At 57.4% G+C, this 17,523-nt stretch overlaps 1 protein-coding gene across 1 annotated transcript in view; it reads left to right on the forward strand.

Annotated features, from left to right (window-relative positions):
• LOC121274807 (eukaryotic translation initiation factor 4H-like) overlaps positions 1-14,591 on the forward strand; it is a 51,649-nt gene extending 37,058 nt beyond the window's left edge. The window contains exons 4-7 of the mRNA XM_041182170.1: positions 6,446-6,530; positions 8,042-8,095; positions 10,075-10,242; positions 13,166-14,591. Of these exons, the coding sequence (XP_041038104.1) occupies positions 6,446-6,530; positions 8,042-8,095; positions 10,075-10,242; positions 13,166-13,314 (456 nt within the window). The 3' untranslated portion in view covers positions 13,315-14,591. The remainder of the gene's footprint in view (positions 1-6,445; positions 6,531-8,041; positions 8,096-10,074; positions 10,243-13,165) is intronic.
• The last annotated feature ends 2,932 nt before the right edge of the window (positions 14,592-17,523 follow it).

Below are 17,523 nucleotides of genomic sequence, written 5' to 3' on the forward strand. Positions count from 1 at the left end.
GGAGTGAGTTACAGACTGGAATCTAATCGATGGGTTCGGGGTGGTTTATATATAGAATTAACAGATAACGGGGAGTGAGTTACATACTGGAATCTAATCGAGGGGTTCAGGGTGGTTTATATATTGAATAACAGATACCCGGGAGTGGGTTACGGACTGGAATCTAATCGAGGAGTTCGAGGTGGTTTATGTATAGAATAACAGGTACTCGGGAATGAGTTGCAATCGGGAATCTAATCGAGCGATTTGGGGTTGTTTCTATATAGAATAACAGATACCCGGGAGTGAGTTACAGACTGGAATCTAATTGAGGTTTTTCGGGGTGGTTTATATAGAGAATAACAGATACGTGGAATGAGTTACAGACTGGAATCTAATCGAGGGGTTCCGTGTGGTATATATATGTAGAAAAACAGATCCCCGGGAGTGCGTTACAAAATGGAATCTAATCGAGGTGTTTATATATAGAATAACAGATACCCGGGAGTGAGTTACAGACTGTAATCTAATTGCGGTGTTCGGGGTGGTTTATATAGCGAATAACAGATACATGGGAGTGATTTACAGACTGGAATCTAATCGAGGGGTTCGGGATGGTTTATATATAGAATAACAGATACCCGAGAGTGTGTTGTAGGCTGGTATCTAATTGAGGTGTTCGGGGTAGTTTATATATAGAATTACAGATTCCCGGGAGTGAGTTAAAGTCTGGAACCTAATGGAGGGGTTCGGTATGGTTTATATATAGAATAACAGATACCCGGTAGTGACTTACAGACTGAAATCTAATCGAGGGGTTCGGGGTGGTTTATATATAGAATAACAGATACATGGGAGTGAGTTACAATCGGGAATCTAATCGAGGGGTTTGGTGTGGTTTATATATAGAATAACTGATACATGGGAGTGAGTTACAGACTGGGATCTATTCGAGCGGTTTGGCATGGTTTATATATGGAATAACAGATATCTGGGAGTGAGTTACTGTCTGGAATCTAATTGAGGTGTTCGGGGTGGTTTATATATAGAATAACAGATACCCGGGAGTGTGTTGTAGGCTGGTATCTAATCGAGGTGCTCGGGGTAGTTTATATATAGAAGAACAGATACCCGGGAGTCAGTTACAGACAGGAATCTAATCGAGGGGTTTGGGGTGGCTTATATATAGAATAAAAGATACCTGGGAGTGAGTTACCGAGTGGAATCTTACCGCGGGCTTCGGGATGGTTTATATACAGAATAACAGATAACCGGTGGTGAGTTATAAACTGTAATCTAATGGAGCGGTTCGGGGTGGTTTATATATAGAATAACAGATACCCGGGAGTGAGTTACAGACTGAAATCTAATCGAGTGGTTCGGGGTGGTTTATATAGAAAATAACAGATACATGGGAGTGAGTTACAGACTGGAATCTAATCGAGGGGTTCCAGGAGGTTATATATAGAATAACTTATACCCGGGAGTGAGTTGCATGCTGTAATCTATTTGATGGCTTTCAGGGTGTTATATTGACAGAATAACAGATACCCGGGAGTGAGTTACAGACTGAAATCTAATCGAGTGGTTCCAGGGTGGTTTATATATAGAATCACAGATACCCGGCAGTGAGTTACAGACTGGAATCTAATTGAGGTGTTCGGGGTGGTTTATATAGAGAATAAAAGATACATGGAATGAGTTACAGACCGGAATCTAATCGAGGGGTTCCGTGTGGAATATGTATGTAGAACAACAGATACCCGGGAGTGAGTTACAAACTGGAATCTAATCGGGGTGTTCCGGGGTGTTTATATGTAGATTAACAGATACCCAGGAGTGAGTTACAGACTGGAATCTAATCGCGGTGTTTGGGGTGGTTTATATAGTGAATAACAGATACATGGGAGTGATTTACAGACTGGAATCTATTCGAGGGGTTTCAGTGTGGTTTTATATAGAGAATAACAGATACCCGGGAGTGAGTTACTGGCTCGAATCTAATTGAGCGGTTCAGGGTGGTTTATATATAGAATCACAGATACCCGGCAGTGAGTTACAGACTGGAATCTAATTGAGGTGTTCGGGGTGGTTTATAAAGAGAATAACAGATACATGGATTGAGTTACAGACTGGAATCTAATCGAGGGGTTCCGTGTGGTATATGTATGTAGAACAACAGATACCCGGGAGTGAGTTACAAACTGGAATCTAATCGAGGGGTTCCGGGGTGATTATGTATAGATTAACAGATACCCAGGAGTGAGTTACCGACTGGAATCTATTCGAGGGGTTTCAGTGTGGTTTATATATAGAATAACAGATATCTGGGAGTGAGTTACAGACTGGAATCTAATCGAGGGGTTCGGGATGGTTTATACGTGTTATAACAGATACCCGGGAGTGATTTGCAGACTGGAATCTAATCGACGTGCTCAGGGTGGTTTATATATAGAAGAACAGATACCCGGGAGTGTGTTGTAGGCTGGTATCTAATCGATGTGTTCGGGGTAGTTTATATATAGAAGAACAGATACCTGGGAGTCAGTTACAGACTGGAATCTAATCGAGTGGTTCAGGGGTTTTTTATATATAAAATAAAAGATACCTGGGAGTGGGTTACAGACCGGAATCTAATCGTGGGGTGCGGGGTGGTTTATATACAGAATAACAGATACCCGGTAGTGAGTTACAAACTGTAATCTAACGGAGGAGTTCAGGGTGGTTTATATATAGAATAACAGATACCCGGGAATGAGTTACAGACTGGAATCTAATCGTGGGGTTCGGGGTGGTTTATATAGAAAATAACAGATACATGGGAGTGAGTTACAGACTGGAATCTAATCGAGGGGTTCCAGGGGGTTATATATAGAATAACTCATACCCGGGAGTGAGTTGCATGCTGTAATCTATTTGATGGCTTTCAGGGTGTTTTATTGACAGAATAACAGATACCCGGGAGTGAGTTACAGACTGAAATCTAATCGAGTGGTTCCAGGTGGGTTTATATATAGAATAACAGATACCCGGGAGTGAGTTACTGGCTCGAATCTAATCGAGGGGTTCAGGGTGGTTTATATATAGAATCACAGATACCCGGCAGTGAGTTACAGACTGGAATCTAATTGAGGTGTTCGGGGTGGTTTATATAGAGAATAACAGATACATGGATTGAGTTACAGACTGGAATCTAATCGAGGGGTTCCGTGTGGTATATGTATGTAGAACAACAGATACACGGGAGTGAGTTACAAACTGGAATCTAATCGAGGGGTTCCAGGGTGATTATGTATAGATTAACAGATACCCAGGAGTGAGTTACCGACTGGAATCTATTCGAGGGGTTTCAGTGTGTTTTATATATAGAATAACAGATATCTGGGAGTGAGTTACAGACTGGAATCTAATCGAGGGTTCGGGATGGTTTATACGTGTTATAAGAGATACCCGGGAGTGATTTGCAGACTGGAATCTAATCGACGTGCTCAGGGTGGTTTATATATAGAAGAACAGATACCCGGGAGTGTGTTGTAGGCTGGTATCTAATCGATGTGTTCGGGGTAGTTTATATATAGAAGAACAGATACCTGGGAGTCAGTTACAGACTGGAATCTAATCGAGTGGTTCAGGGGTTTTATATATAAAATAAAAGATACCTGGGAGTGGGTTACAGACCGGAATCTAATCATGGGCTGCGGGGTGGTTTATATACAGAATAACAGATAACCGGTAGTGAGTTACAAACTGTAATCTAATCGAGGAGTTCTGGTTGGTTTATATATAGAATAACAGATACCCGGGAATGAGTTACAGACTGGAATCTAATCGTGGGGTTCGGCGTTGGTTTATATATAGAACAACAGATACCCGGGTGTGAGTCTAGTCGGGAATCTAATCGAGGGGTTCAGGGTGGTTTATATATAGAATCACAGAGACCCGGGGGTGAGTTACAGACTGGAATCTAATCGAGGTGTTCGGGGTGGTTTATCTATAGAATAACAGATACCCGGGAGTGAGTTACAGACTGGAATCTATTCGAGAGGTTTCAGGGTGGTTTATATATAGAATAACAGATACCCGGGAGTGTGTTACAGACTGGGATCTAATCGTGGGGTTCGGGATTGTTTTTATGCAGAATAAGAGGTGCCCAGGAGTGACTAACAGACTGGAATCTAATCGAGGGGTTCGTGGGGTTTTATATATAGACTAACAGATACCCGGGAGTGAGTTACAGACTGGAATCTAATCGAGGGCTTTATGATAGTTTATATATAGAATAACAGGTACCCTGGAGTACTTTACAGACTGGAATCCAATCGAGTGGTTCAGGATGGTTTATATATAGAATAACAGATACCCGGGAGTGAGTTACGGGTTGGAATCTAATGGAGGGGTTCGGGGTGGTTTATATAGAGAATAACAGATACCCGGGAGTGAGTTACAGACTGGAGTCTAATCGAGTGGTTCGGGGTGGGTTATATATAGAATAACAGATACCTGATAGTGAGTTACAGACTGGAATCTAATCGAGGGGTTTGGGGTGGTTTATCTATAGAATAACAGATACCCGGGTGTGAGTTGCAGACTAGAATCTAATCGAGGTTTTTAGGTAGTTTATAAATACAATAACAGATTCCCGGGAGTACTTTACAGACTGGACTCCAATCGAGGGGATCGGGGTGGTTTCTATATAGAATAACCGATACCTGGGAGTGTTTTACAGACTGGAATCTAATCGTGGGTTTCGGGATGGTTTATGTATAGAATAACAGTTTCCCGGGAGTGAGTTACAGACTGGAATCTAATTGAGGGGTTCAGTTGGTTTATGCATCAAGACAAATTTTTAGATCCTGATGCCAGATTTCATTGAGCCTGGTCTGTAACTTTAATCTGATGTTTTGCCTCTTTCTCTCCCCCTCTGCACACTCACTCTCTCCCTGTCTCCCACTCTCTCTTTCTCACTCTGTCTCTCTCTCATTTTGTTTGCCTCGATATCTGTCACGCTCCCAATCTCGCCTCATCGTTTCCCCTTCTCTCCATCACTCTTTCTCTCCATATCTCTGCTGCTCCCACCGCCTCTCTCCCACCTTTTGTCCCCCGCCGTTCCCCTCTTTAACTCCCCGCCGTTCCCCTCTTTAACTCCCCGCCGTTCCCCTCTTTAACTCCCCGCCGTTCCCCTCTTTAACTCCCCGCCGTTCCCCTCCCTCGCTCGCTCTCTCCCTCGCTCGCTCTCTCCCTCGCTCGCTCTCTCCCTCGCTCGCTCTCTCCCTCGCTCACTCTCTCCCTCGCTCGCGCTCTCCCCGCTCGCGCTCTCCCCGCTCGCGCTCTCCCGCTCGCGCTCTCCCCGCTCGCGCTCTCCCCGCTCGCTCTCTCCCCGCTCGCTCTCTCCCCGCTCGCTCTCTCCCCGCTCGCTCTCTCCCCGCTCGCTCTCTCCCCGCTCGCTCTCTCCCCGCTCGTTCTCTCCCCGCTCGTTCTCTCCCCGCTCGCGCTCTCCCCGCTCGCGCTCTCCCCGCTCGCGCTCTCCCCGCTCGCGCTCTCCCCGCTCGCGCTCTCCCCGCTCGCGCTCTCCCCGCTCGCGCTCTCCCCGCTCGCGCTCTCCCCGCTCGCGCTCTCCCCGCTCGCTCTCTCCCCGCTCGCTCTCTCCCCCCGCTCGCTCTCTCCCCCCGCTCGCTCTCTCCCCCCGCTCGCTCGCTCCCCCCGCTCGCTCCCTCCCCCCGCTCGCTCCCTCCCCCCGCTCGCTCCCCCTCCCCCCGCTCGCTCCCTCCCCCCGCTCGCGCGCGCTCTCCCCCCGCTCGCGCGCTCTCCCCCCGCTCGCGCGCGCTCTCCCCGCTCGCGCGCGCTCTCCCCGCTCGCGCGCGCTCTCCCCGCTCGCGCGCGCTCTCCCCGCTCGCGCGCGCTCTCCCCGCTCGCGCGCGCTCTCCCCGCTCGCGCGCGCTCTCCCCGCTCGCGCGCGCTCTCCCCGCTCGCGCGCGCTCTCCCCGCTCGCTCTCGCTCTCCCCGCTCGCTCTCGCTCTCCCCGCTCGCTCTCGCTCTCCCCGCTCGCGCGCGCTCTCCCCGCTCGCTCTCGCTCTCCCCGCTCGCTCTCGCTCTCCCCGCTCGCTCTCGCTCTCCCCGCTCGCTCTCGCTCTCCCCGCTCGCTCTCGCTCTCCCCGCTCGCTCTCGCTCTCCCCGCGCGCTCTCGCTCTCCCCGCTCGCTCTCGCTCTCCCCCGCTCGCTCTCGCTCTCCCCGCTCGCTCTCGCTCTCCCCGCTCGCTCTCGCTCTCCCCGCTCGCTCTCGCTCTCCCCGCTCGCTCTCGCTCTCCCCGCTCGCTCTCGCTCGCGCTCTCTCCCCGCTCGCTCTCTCTCCCCCTCCCCATTTCGCTCTCTTTCTGCCCACTCCCCCTCTCTACCTTCTCTCTCTCCTCCACTTCTCTCTATCCTCCCTCTCCCTCCTCTCTAACCCCCTCCCCCTCCGCATTACCAGCTTTACGGAGACCGAACATTACGTGTAGACATTGCTGAAGGCCGAAGGCAGGAGCGCGGCGGGTTTGGTCGAGGGGGCGATCGAGGTGAGCTTTGCGAATGTCAGCTGTAAACGGAACCCCTCTGCCCTCTTGCCTTTCTCTTTCCCCCACCTCCCATGATCAGTCAGGGCCAGAGTGACATTTGGGGCTGTCTCACTCACCCACACACCCCCTGAGCCAACCCAGTGCTTCAGAGAATGACAGAATATTCACAACACAGACACAGGCCATTCAGCCCCTCTTTCCCCCTCCCCCCAAATGCTGGAGTCCCTGCTCCCACACCAGCCTCCTCCTGCACTCCCCCTCTTCCTTCCCCCCCACCCCACCCCATCCACATCTCCTCCTACTCCTCCCTCCCTCCTGTGTTTATCCAGCTTCCCCGCTCCCCACCCCCACCTTAAATCTGTCGACACGATTCCCCTCTCCCCGTGGGAGCCAGTCCCACACTCTGCCCGCTCTCCGGGGTAAAGACGTTTCTCCCCAGTTCCCCGTTGGGATTTATCAGTGACTCTCTTATATTGACAGACCCCCCCCCCCACCCCCTCCCCCTCTCACCCGAGTTCTGGTCTCTCCCACAAGGGGAAACATCTTCTCTACGTCTACCGTATCGAAACCCCTTTCGTTACCTCAAAGATCTCGATCAGGTCACCCCCTCGGCCTTCTCTGTTCTAGAGGGAAGAGCCCCGGCCTGTTCAACCCTTCCTGATATTTATAACCTCTCCGTTCTGGTATCAGGCTGGTAAATCCTTCATACGTCTTCTCCGGTGTCTCTCTATCCCTTTTATAATACGGAGACCAGGACTGTGCACAGCGCTCCGATTGTGGTCTAACCGAGGGATACGGAGACCGGGACTGTGCACGGTGCTCCGAGTGTGGTCTAACCGAGGGATACGGAGACCGGGACTGTGCACGGTGCTCCGAGTGTTTTCTCACCGAGGGATACGGAGACCGGGACTGTGCACGGTGCTCCGAGTGTGGTCTCACCAAGGGATACGGAGACCGGGACTGTGCACGGTGCTCCGAGTGTGGTCTAACCAAGGGATACGGAGACCGGGACTGTGCACGGTGCTCCCAGTGTGGTCTCACCGAGGGATCACCTTTTCACTCAGCCCACCCCACCATCCGTTCCGACCCTGCTTGTACCTTGACTCCCCCGCGTGACCAGCCAATATAAAAAAAAACACCTAGACTCGTTCCAGATTCTATTTCTGTTTTCTTTAATCCCGACGGGTGTAGTTTAACCTCCTGTCCTCTGGCAGGATTCGAACCCTGGGCTATCTACTCCCCCCCACCCCCACCCCGGCGCCCAAAACCACCCCCTCCCCCCAGCCCTGCCCTTGACCGGAGGGGAGTTTGGGGATGTGGAGGGGGCGATGGCGATCGAGAGAGGTGTCGATGGGGTGGGGGGGGACATGTGGGGCCAGCACACTCTCTCTCTCTCTCTCTCTCTCTTCTTCCCCCCCACCACCCCCCCCTCCCATTCACCGCTGCCTCGGCCTGAATTTTGTTTGCCTCTCCCTAACCGTTTTGTTTTTCTTCTGACCCCTATCGCCCAGGCCGGGCGCCGCGGGGTGGATTACGAGGCGAGAGCGATGATGGTTCCCCAGGAGGTGAGGCCTTTTGTACCTGCTCTGCTTCATTGGCCCCCGACCCCCACTCTTGTCAGCGGCCCCCTCCTTTTGGAGTGCGGCCTGAGCCTTAACCTTACCCCTACTGCCCCCTCCCCCTCCAGATGTCGCTCGTATCTGCGTGGGAGAGGGTGAAGGCCTGGCCCTGCGGGAAGGGTTGGGGGGGCGGTTAACCAGACTGGGAGGGAGCGAGGGCGTGCGTGGGGTGGCGTGGGGTGGGGTGAGGTGGTGGGTCGGAGTTTGGCGACGCAGTGAGAGAGGGAGATGGGCGGCTCGGAGCGGAGTAGGGGGGGAGGGTTGGTTGTCGGGTTCCACAAGCCGTCTCTCCCGGATTCCGCTGGGCGGGTGGGTGCCGTTAAGGGGTGGGGGGGGGGGGTGGGGGGGTGGGGGGTTGTCGTCTGCCGTTCCTGGGCGTGTGGGGGCTGGGTAGGGAATGTGCTGGTGGGGCGAGGGGGCTTGTGGGGGGGGCGGAGGGAGAGACGAGGTGACGGTTGGGGGCGGCAGGGTGGGGGGGGGGACGAGGGGAGGCGAGCGATGCAGTGGTCAGGCTCCCCCTGGGCCCGCTCGCGCGCACAGCAGCGGCGATGCTCCCAGAGAAGGTTTTAGCCTTCCCTTCCCGTGCTGGTTGGTCCGTGCGGCGTGTTCCTCAGCAGCGTTCAATCCCTGGCTGTTTTTCCAACGCCTCGCCCTCCCGGTGATGAGGCAGATCAAACCGCCATGTGCACACACACATACACACACTCTCTCTCTCACACCCACTCTCTACACACACTCTCATACTCTCTCTTGCGCGCCGCCTGTCTCGCTCCTGCGCGCCGCCTGTCTCCCTCTTGCGCGCCGCCTGTCTCCCTCTTGCGCGCCGCCTGTCTCCCTCTTGCGCGCCGCCTGTCTCCCTCTTGCGCGCCGCCTGTCTCCCTCTTGCGCGCCGCCTGTCTCCCTCTTGCGCGCCGCCTGTCTCCCTCTTGCGCGCCGCCTGTCTCCCTCTTGCGCGCCGCCTGTCTCCCTCTTGCGCGCCGCCTGTCTCCCTCTTGCGCGCCGCCTGTCTCCCTCTTGCGCGCCGCCTGTCTCCCTCTTGCGCGCCGCCTGTCTCCCTCTTGCGCGCCGCCTGTCTCCCTCTTGCGCGCCGCCTGTCTCCCTCTTGCGCGCCGCCTGCCTCCCTCTTGCGCGCCGCCTGCCTCCCTCTTGCGCGCCGCCTGCCTCCCTCTTGCGCGCCGCCTGCCTCTCGCTCGCGCGCCGCCTGCCTCTCGCTCGCGCGCCGCCTGCCTCTCGCTCGCGCGCCGCCTGCCTCTCGCTCGCGCGCCGCCTGCCTCTCGCTCGCGCGCCGCCTGCCTCTCGCTCGCGCGCCGCCTGCCTCTCGCTCGCGCGCCGCCTGCCTCTCGCTCGCGCGCCGCCTGCCTCTCGCTCGCGCGCCGCCTGCCTCTCGCTCGCTGCGCCGCCTGCCTCTCGCTCGCGCGCCGCCTGCCTCTCGCTCGCGCGCCGCCTGCCTCTCGCTCGCGCGCCGCCTGCCTCTCGCTCGCGCGCCGCCTGCCTCTCGCTCGCGCGCCGCCTGCCTCTCGCTCGCGCGCCGCCTGCCTCTCGCTCGCGCGCCGCCTGCCTCTCTCGCTACGCGCGCGCCTGCCTCTCGCTCGCAGCGCCGCCTGCCTCTCGCTCGCGCGCCGCCTGCCTCTCGCTCGCGCGCCGCCTGCCTCTCGCTCGCGCGCCGCCTGCCTCTCGCTCGCGCGCCGCCTGCCTCTCGCTCGCGCGCCGCCTGCCTCTCGCTCGCGCGCCGCCTGCCTCTCTCTCTCTCTCTCACACATGGACCTCTTGCCTCCGCACCAACCAGCCAGAACAAACAGTGCTCACCTAATCTGGTCTTTTTCCCTTCTTTCCTCTTTCTCCCTCTCTCTCCCCATCTTCCCCACCCCCACCGCCCCCCAACCCCTTCTCCCCTCCCCCTTCTCCCCTCCCCTGATGTGTGACAGGATTTCGTGACTCTGACTATGGCCGTCCCGGAGGCTTCGGTAGCCGGGGTTATTCAGACAACCGTGTACTCGGTGACCGTCGGGGGGCGATGAGTGGGGGCAGCGGCCGATTTCGAGATGGACCCCCCCGTGCTGGGGCCTCCTTCGACTTCCGGGAGCCCTCAGATGGTGAGTGACCCAGGACATGGAGGGAGGGCCGCGCGTTTGGAGGGTCAGTGCTGAGGGAGAGCCGCACTGTCAGAGGGTCAGTGCTGAGGGAGAGCCGCACTGTCGGAGGGTCAGTACTGAGGGAGCGCCGCACTGTCGGAGTGTCAGTGCTGAGGGAGAGCCGCACTGTCGGAGGGTCATTGCTGAGGGAGTGATGCACTGTCGGAGGGTCAGTACTGAGGGAGAGCCGCTCTGTTGGAGGGTCAGTGCTGAGGGAGTGCCGCCCTGTCGGAGGGTCAGTGCTGAGGGAGCGCCGCACTCTAGGAGGGTCAGTACTGAGGGAGCACCGCACTGTCGGAGGGTCAGTGCTGAGGGAGAGCCGCACTGTCGGAGGGTCAGTGCTGAGGGAGAGCCGCACTGTCGGAGGGTCAGTGCTGAGGGAGAGCCGCACTGTCGGAGGGTCAGTGCTGAGGGAGAGCCGCACTGTCGGAGTGTCAATGCTGAGGGAGCGCTGCACTGTCGGAGGGTCAGTACTGAGGGAGTGCTGCACTGTCGGAGGGTCAGTGCTGAGGGAGTGCTGCACTGTCGGAGGGTCAGTACTGAGGGAGAGCCGCACTGTCGGAGGGTCCGTGCTGAGGGTAGATGATTGGTATAAGAACCAGAGTTGTGAGGGTGTGTTGTGTGTGTGTGTGTGGGGGGGTGCGGAGATGGGGACAGTGTTTGTGGGACCCAGCGAGTTGTTATGATCTGGAAGATGCTGCCTGAAAGGTGGGTGGAAGCAGATTCAATAGGAACACTCAGAATGGGGGAATCGGAGAAACACTGGAAGGGGGAAAATTCACAGGGCGATGTGGGGGGGGAGGGGAGAGCAGGAGGAGGGAGTGGGATCAATTGGATAGCTCTACCAGAGAGCCAGCACAGGGGGTGATGGGCAGAATGGCCTCTTGTGCTGTGATAATTCTGTACGGTGAATGTAACATCTCATTCCAATTTTAATGTCTCTCTCTCCCCCTCTCTCTCCCCCTCTCTCTCCCCCTCTCTCTCCCCCTCTCTCTCCCCCTCTCTCTCCCCCTCTCTCTCCCCCTCTCTCTCTCCCCTCTCTCCCCCCTCTCTCTCCTCCTCTCTCTCCTCCTCTCTCTCCTCCTCTCTCTCCCCCTCTCTCTCCCCCTCTCTCTCCCCCTCTCTCTCTCCCCTCTCTCTCCCCCTCTCTCTCCCCCTCTCTCTCCCTCTCTCTCTCCCCCTCTCTCTCCTCCTCTCTCTCCTCCTCTCTCTCCCCCTCTCTCTCCTCCTCTCTCTCCCCCTCTCTCTCTCCCTCTCTCTCCCCCCTCTCTCTCCTCCTCTCTCTCCCCCTCTCTCTTCCTCTCTCTCTCTCCGCTCTCTCTCCTCCTCTCTCTCCACCTCTCTCTCCTCCTCTCTCTCCTCCTCTCTCTCCCCTCTCTCTCTCCCTCTCTCTCCCCCTCTCTCTCCCCCTCTCTCTCCCCCTCTCTCTCCCCTCTCTCTCCCCCTCTCGCTCCCCCTCTCTCTCCCCCTCTCTCTCCCCCTCTCTCTCCACCTCTCTCTCCCCCTCTCTCTCCCCCTCTCTCTCCCCCTCTCTCTCCCCCTCTCTCTCCCCCTCTCTCTCCCCCTCTCTCTCCCCCCTCTCTCTCCCCCCTCTCTCCCCCTCTCTCTCTCCCTCTCTCTCCCCCTCTCTCTCTCCCCTCTCTCTCCCCTCTCTCTCCCCCTCTCTCTCCCCCTTTCTCTCTCCACCTCTCTCTCCTCCTCTCTGTCCTCTCACTCTCCTCCTCTCTCTTCCTCTCTCTCTCCTCCTCTCTCTCCTCCTCTCGCTCTCCTCCTCTCTCTCCGCCTCTCTCTCCTCCTCTCTCTCCCCCTTTCTCTCCCCCTCTCTCTCCCCCTCTCTCTCCTCCTCTCTCTCCCTCTTCTCTCCCCCTCTCTCTCCCCCTCTCTCTCCCCCTCTCTCTCCCCCTCTCTCTCCCCCTCTCTCTCTCCCTCTCTCTCCCCCTCTCTCTCCCCCTCTCTCTCCCCCTCTCTCTCCCCCTCTCTCTCCCCCTCTCTCTCCCCCTCTCTCTCTCCCTCTCTCTCTCCCTCTCTCTCTCCCTCTCTCTCTCTCTCCCCCTCTCTCTCCCCCTCTCTCTCTCCCCCTCTCTCCCCCTCTCCCTCTCTCCCCCTCTCCCTCTCTCCCCCTCTCTCTCCTCTTCTCTCTCCCTCTCTCTCCCCCTCTCTCTCCCCCTCTCTCTCCCTCTTTCTCTCCCCCTCTCTCTCCCCCTCTCTCTCCCCCTCTCTCTCGCCCTCTCTCTCCCTCTCTCTCTCCCTCTCTCTCTCCCTCTCTCTCTCCCTGTCTCTCCTCCTTTCTCTCTCCTCCTCTCTCACACTCCTCTCTCTCTCTCCCCCTCTCTCTCCTCCTCTCTCTCCTCCTCTCTCTCCTCTCTCTCTGCTCCTCTCTCTCCTCCTCTCTCTCTCCTCCTCTCTCTCTCCTCCTCTCTCTCTCCCCCTGTCTCTCTCCCCCTCTCTCTCTCCTCTCACTCTCCTCCTCTCTCTCCCCTCTCTCTCTCTCTCCTCTCTCTCTCCTGCTCTCTCTCCTCCTCTCTCTCACCTCTCACTCTCTCCTCACAATCTCCTCCTCTCTCTCCTCCTCTCTCTCCCCCTCTCTCTCTCCCCCTCTCTCTCTCTCCCCCTCTCTCTCTCTCCCCCTCTCTCTCTCTCACCCCCTCTCTCACCCCCTCTCTCTCTCACCCCCTCTCTCACCCCCTCTCTCACCCACTCTCTCTCTCACCCCCGCTCTCTCACCCCCGCTCTCTCACCCTCTCTCTCACCCCCTCTCTCTCTCACCCCCTCTCTCTCACCCCCTCTCTCTCTCACCCCCTCTCTCTCACCCCCTCTCTCTCACCCCCTCTCTCTCTCCCCCTCTCTCTCTCCCCCTCTCTCTCTCCCCCTCCCCACCTCACAGAGGAGCGAGCTCAGAGACCCAGGCTCCAGCTGAAGCCCCGGACCATCTCCGCCCCGCTGAACCAAGTAGCCAACCCCAACTCGGCCATCTTTGGAGGGGCCAAGCCTCGGCAAGAGAAGGACAAAGTGGAGGGGCCTGACAACTCCTAGTTCCGGCGGAGCTTCCCAGAGTAGTTTTGGGGTTGGGGGGGGGGGGGGTGGGGTGATGGGGTGATGGGGTGGGGGGGTGGGGAGGGGGGGTGGTGTTAGGGTGGCGGTGGAAGGGCTTGGGGAGGACGTTTACGAACAGAAGGGGAGCTCTTCCAGCCCCTGATCTGTGTGACTGTGGTCTTGGCCTGTTCGAAGAATCTCCCTTTCTCCCGCTGCCAGTTTTTTAACCAGAGTTTTGTGTGTTTGTGAAGAGGTTTCGATGCGGCGCCAAGGAGCTTAAAACCGATAGGAAACGACTCCTCCCTTGTTTGGTTCGGCAACCCCCCCCCCCCCCCCCCCCCGGGAACGATTCCCCGTCTCCTTACCCACCTCACCCCTCACCCCTCCACCCTCCACCCTCCTCCCCAGCCCTTGTGCCACCGAGAACTCCTGGGCAGGGCCACGGCCCCAGTGCGGGGTCGACCGCGGGGATAGGCCCCGGGCTGCGTTCTCGGCCTAGTGTAGCACTCAACTCGGTATTGGCGCAGGCCCCATGTTTAGCCTATTGTGTGAATAACCGCAGGAAAGGCCCAGGCTCCGTTTTTGGCCCAATGTGGGATTGACCGCAGGAAAGGCCCAGGCTCCGTTTTTGGCCTAGTGCGGGATTGACCACAAGAAAGGCCCAGGCTTCATTATTGGCCGAATGTGGGATTGACCGCAGGAAAGGCCCAGGCTTCATCATTGGCCGAATGTGGGATTGACCGCGGGAAAGGCCCAGGCTTCATCATTGGCCGAATGTGGGATTGACCGCGGGAAAGGCCCAGGCTTCATGATTGGCCGAATGTGGGATTGACCGCAGGAAAGGCCCAGGCTTCATGATTGGCCGAATGTGGGATTGACCGCGGGAAAGGCCCAGGCTTCATCATTGGCCGAATGTGGGATTGACCGCGGGAAAGGCCCAGGCTTCATGATTGGCCGAATGTGGGATTGACCGCAGGAAAGGCCCAGGCTTCATGATTGGCCGAATGTGGGATTGACCGCAGGAAAGGCCCAGGCTTCATGATTGGCCGAATGTGGGATTGACCGCAGGAAAGGCCCAGGCTTCATGATTGGCCGAATGTGGGATTGACCGCAGGAAAGGCCCAGGCTTCATGATTGGCCGAATGTGGGATTGACCGCAGGAAAGGCCCAGGCTTCATGATTGGCCGAATGTGGGATTGACCGCAGGAAAGGCCCAGGCTTCATGATTGGCCGAATGTGGGATTGACCGCAGGAAAGGCCCAGGCTTCATGATTGGCCGAATGTGGGATTGACCGCAGGAAAGGCCCAGGCTTCATGATTGGCCGAATGTGGGATTGACCACAAGAAAGGCCCAGGCTCCGTTTTTGGCCGAATGTGGGATTGACCGCAAGAAAGGCCCAGGCTTCATTATTGGCCGAATGTGGGATTGACTGCAGGAAAGGCCCAGGGAGATATCTGTACACTGACAGGTGTCTCTCAGTCTCTCTCTCTCTCTCTCAGGGAGATATCTGTGCACTGACAGGTGTCTCTCAGTCCTCTCTCTCTCTCTCAGAGAGAGAACACCTTTAATATTCCCGCTTATCGACTTGTTGCCGAGAGTGAGCGGCCGATTGCGAGCAGTGAGGTGAGACAAGGGGCCTGTGAGGATGATGGTGGCGGCCATTTTTAGAGCGGCCAAGGTCGGTCGCCCTTGACCGCCTGGCGGCCATCTTGAGACGCTCCCCTGCTCTCCCCAGCGCCCCGCGCCGACCCGTACCGGACACCAGAGCTCCTGTTGGGTGCAAAGGAGTGTGATGCCCTTCCTCCCTTTCCGCATAGGTTCTCTCTCCCTCCCCCCCCCTCCTTGGGTTCAATGTGCCAGCTGATGTGTGGATCGAAGGAGCTGTGCCGGCCGTTGACCAATAGGGAGCCAGGCTGCAAGCTGTGTGTGTGTGTGTGTGTGTGTGTGTGTGTGTGTGCGCGCGTTAGCGCGTTGTTCCCCACCTCCCTGTGCCAGCACCTCCCCAGGTGAGGAATGGCTAACTTCCCCCCCCCCCGCCCCCCACTGATTCCACCTCCTATTCCCCCAACGTTCCTCACCCCCCTGCCTGACAGTTCCACCCCCCCACCCCCCCCCCCAAAAACCCTCCTCTTCTTGGTGGAGTGTGAAGCCTCCCCTAGCTGCTCAGCAGCCCTTCCATTTTCTGATGCCGAGGTGAGAGGGAAGCTGGGGGTGTGGTTGGGTGCGGGTTGGAAGCGGCAGGCGAAAGTGGATATTTTTAAAAATGGGTGTGTGTGTGTGTGTGTCTCTCTTTAAGGGGAGTGGGTCCTGTGTGTGCGTGTCTCTTTAAGGGGAGTGGGTCGGGTGTGCGTGTCTCTTTAAGGGGAGTGGGTCAGGTGTGTCTCTCTTTAAGGGGAGTGGGTTGTGTGTGCGTGTCTCTTTAAGGGGAGTGGGTCGGGTGTGCGTGTCTCTTTAAGGGGAGTGGGTCGGGTGTGCGTGTCTCTTTAAGGGGAGTGGGTCGGGTGTGTCTCTCTTTAAGGGGAGTGGGTCCTGTGTGTGCGTGTCTCTTTAAGGGGAGTGGGTCGGGTGTGCGTGTCTCTTTAAGGGGAGTGGGTCAGGTGTGTCTCTCTTTAAGGGGAGTGGGTTGTGTGTGCGTGTCTCTTTAAGGGGAGTGGGTCGGGTGTGCGTGTCTCTTTAAGGGGAGTGGGTCGGGTGTGCGTGTCTCTTTAAGGGGAGTGGGTCGGGTGTGCGTGTCTCTTTAAGGGGAGTGGGTCGGGTGTGCGTGTCTCTAAGGGGAGTGGGTCGGGTGTGCGTGTCTCTTTAAGGGGAGTGGGTCGGGTGTGTCTCTCTTTCAGGGGAGTGGGTCGTGTGTGCGTGTCTCTTTAAGGGGAGTGGGTCGGGTGTGCGTGTCTCTTTAAGGGGAGTGGGTCGGGTGTGCGTGTCTCTAAGGGGAGTGGGTCGGGTGTGCGTGTCTCTTTAAGGGGTGTGGGTCGGGTGTGTCTCTCTTTAAGGGGAGTGGGTCGTGTGTGCGTGTCTCTTTAAGGGGAGTGGGTCGGGTGTGCGTGTCTCTAAGGGGAGTGGGTCGGGTGTGCGTGTCTCTTTAAGGGGAGTGAGTCGGGTGTGCGTGTCTCTTTAAGGGGAGTGGGTCGGGTGTGCGTGTCTCTAAGGGGAGTGGGTCGGGTGTGCGTGTCTCTTTAAGGGGAGTGAGTCGGGTGTGCGTGTCTCTAAGGGGAGTGGGTCGGGTGTGCTTGTCTCTTTAAGGGGAGTGGGTCGGGTGTGCGTGTCTTTAAGGGGAGTGGGTCGGGTGTGTGTGTCTCTAAGGGGAGTGGGTCGGGTGTGCGTGTCTCTTTAAGGGGAGTGGGTCGGGTGTGCGTGTCTCTTTAAGGGGAGTGTGTACCTGTCGCTATAAAGACGAGCAGCAAGGGTTGAATCTGGAGTGTGCCACAATTGGAGATGGAGTTGGGGTTTCGGAGTGAGGTTTGGCGTTGCCAGGTTTAAAGCGGGGGTGGGGAGGAAGGGTTCAGAAGGCACAGAGTGAGATTGGTGGTGGGGGTAAGGGGGGGGTGGGGTGAGGGGTTTTGGGGGAGGGAGGGGGGTGTTCCGGGGTGGGGTGGGGTGGGGGGAGTGGGTAAATTGCGGTGGAATATACACATTGTGTGTTGCTCTTTGAATAAAGCTATAAAGTGTAAAATAATCAGCTGGTCTCCGTCTCTCACTCATTCTCACCCACTCACCCTGAATCTATATCATTGTCTATCTCTCTCCCGTTCTCACGCCCTCTCTCTCTGCCCCTCATGCCCTCTCTCTCTGCCCCTTGCGCCCTCTCTCTCTGCCCCTTGCACCCTCTCTCTGCCCCTTGCGCCCTCTCTCTCTGCCCCTCGCGCCCGCTCTCTGCCCCTCGCGCCCGCTCTCTGCCCCTCGCGCCCGCTCTCTGCCCCTCGCGCCCGCTCTCTGCCCCTCGCGCCCGCTCTCTGCCCCTCGCGCCCGCTCTCTGCCCCTCGCGCCCGCTCTCTGCCCCTCGCGCCCGCTCTCTGCCCCTCGCGCCCGCTCTCTGCCCCTCGCGTGACCGCTCTCTGCCCCTCGCGTGACCGCTCTCTGCCCCTCGCGTGACCGCTCTCTGCCCCTCGCGTGACCGCTCTCTGCCCCTCGCGTGACCGCTCTCTGCCCCTCGCGTGACCGCTCTCTGCCCCTCGCGTGACCGCTCTCTGCCCCTCGCGTGACCGCTCTCT

The sequence above is a fragment of the Carcharodon carcharias genome, assembly GCF_017639515.1.
Source record: "Carcharodon carcharias isolate sCarCar2 chromosome 38 unlocalized genomic scaffold, sCarCar2.pri SUPER_38_unloc_23, whole genome shotgun sequence".
Lineage (NCBI taxonomy): Eukaryota > Metazoa > Chordata > Chondrichthyes > Lamniformes > Lamnidae > Carcharodon > Carcharodon carcharias.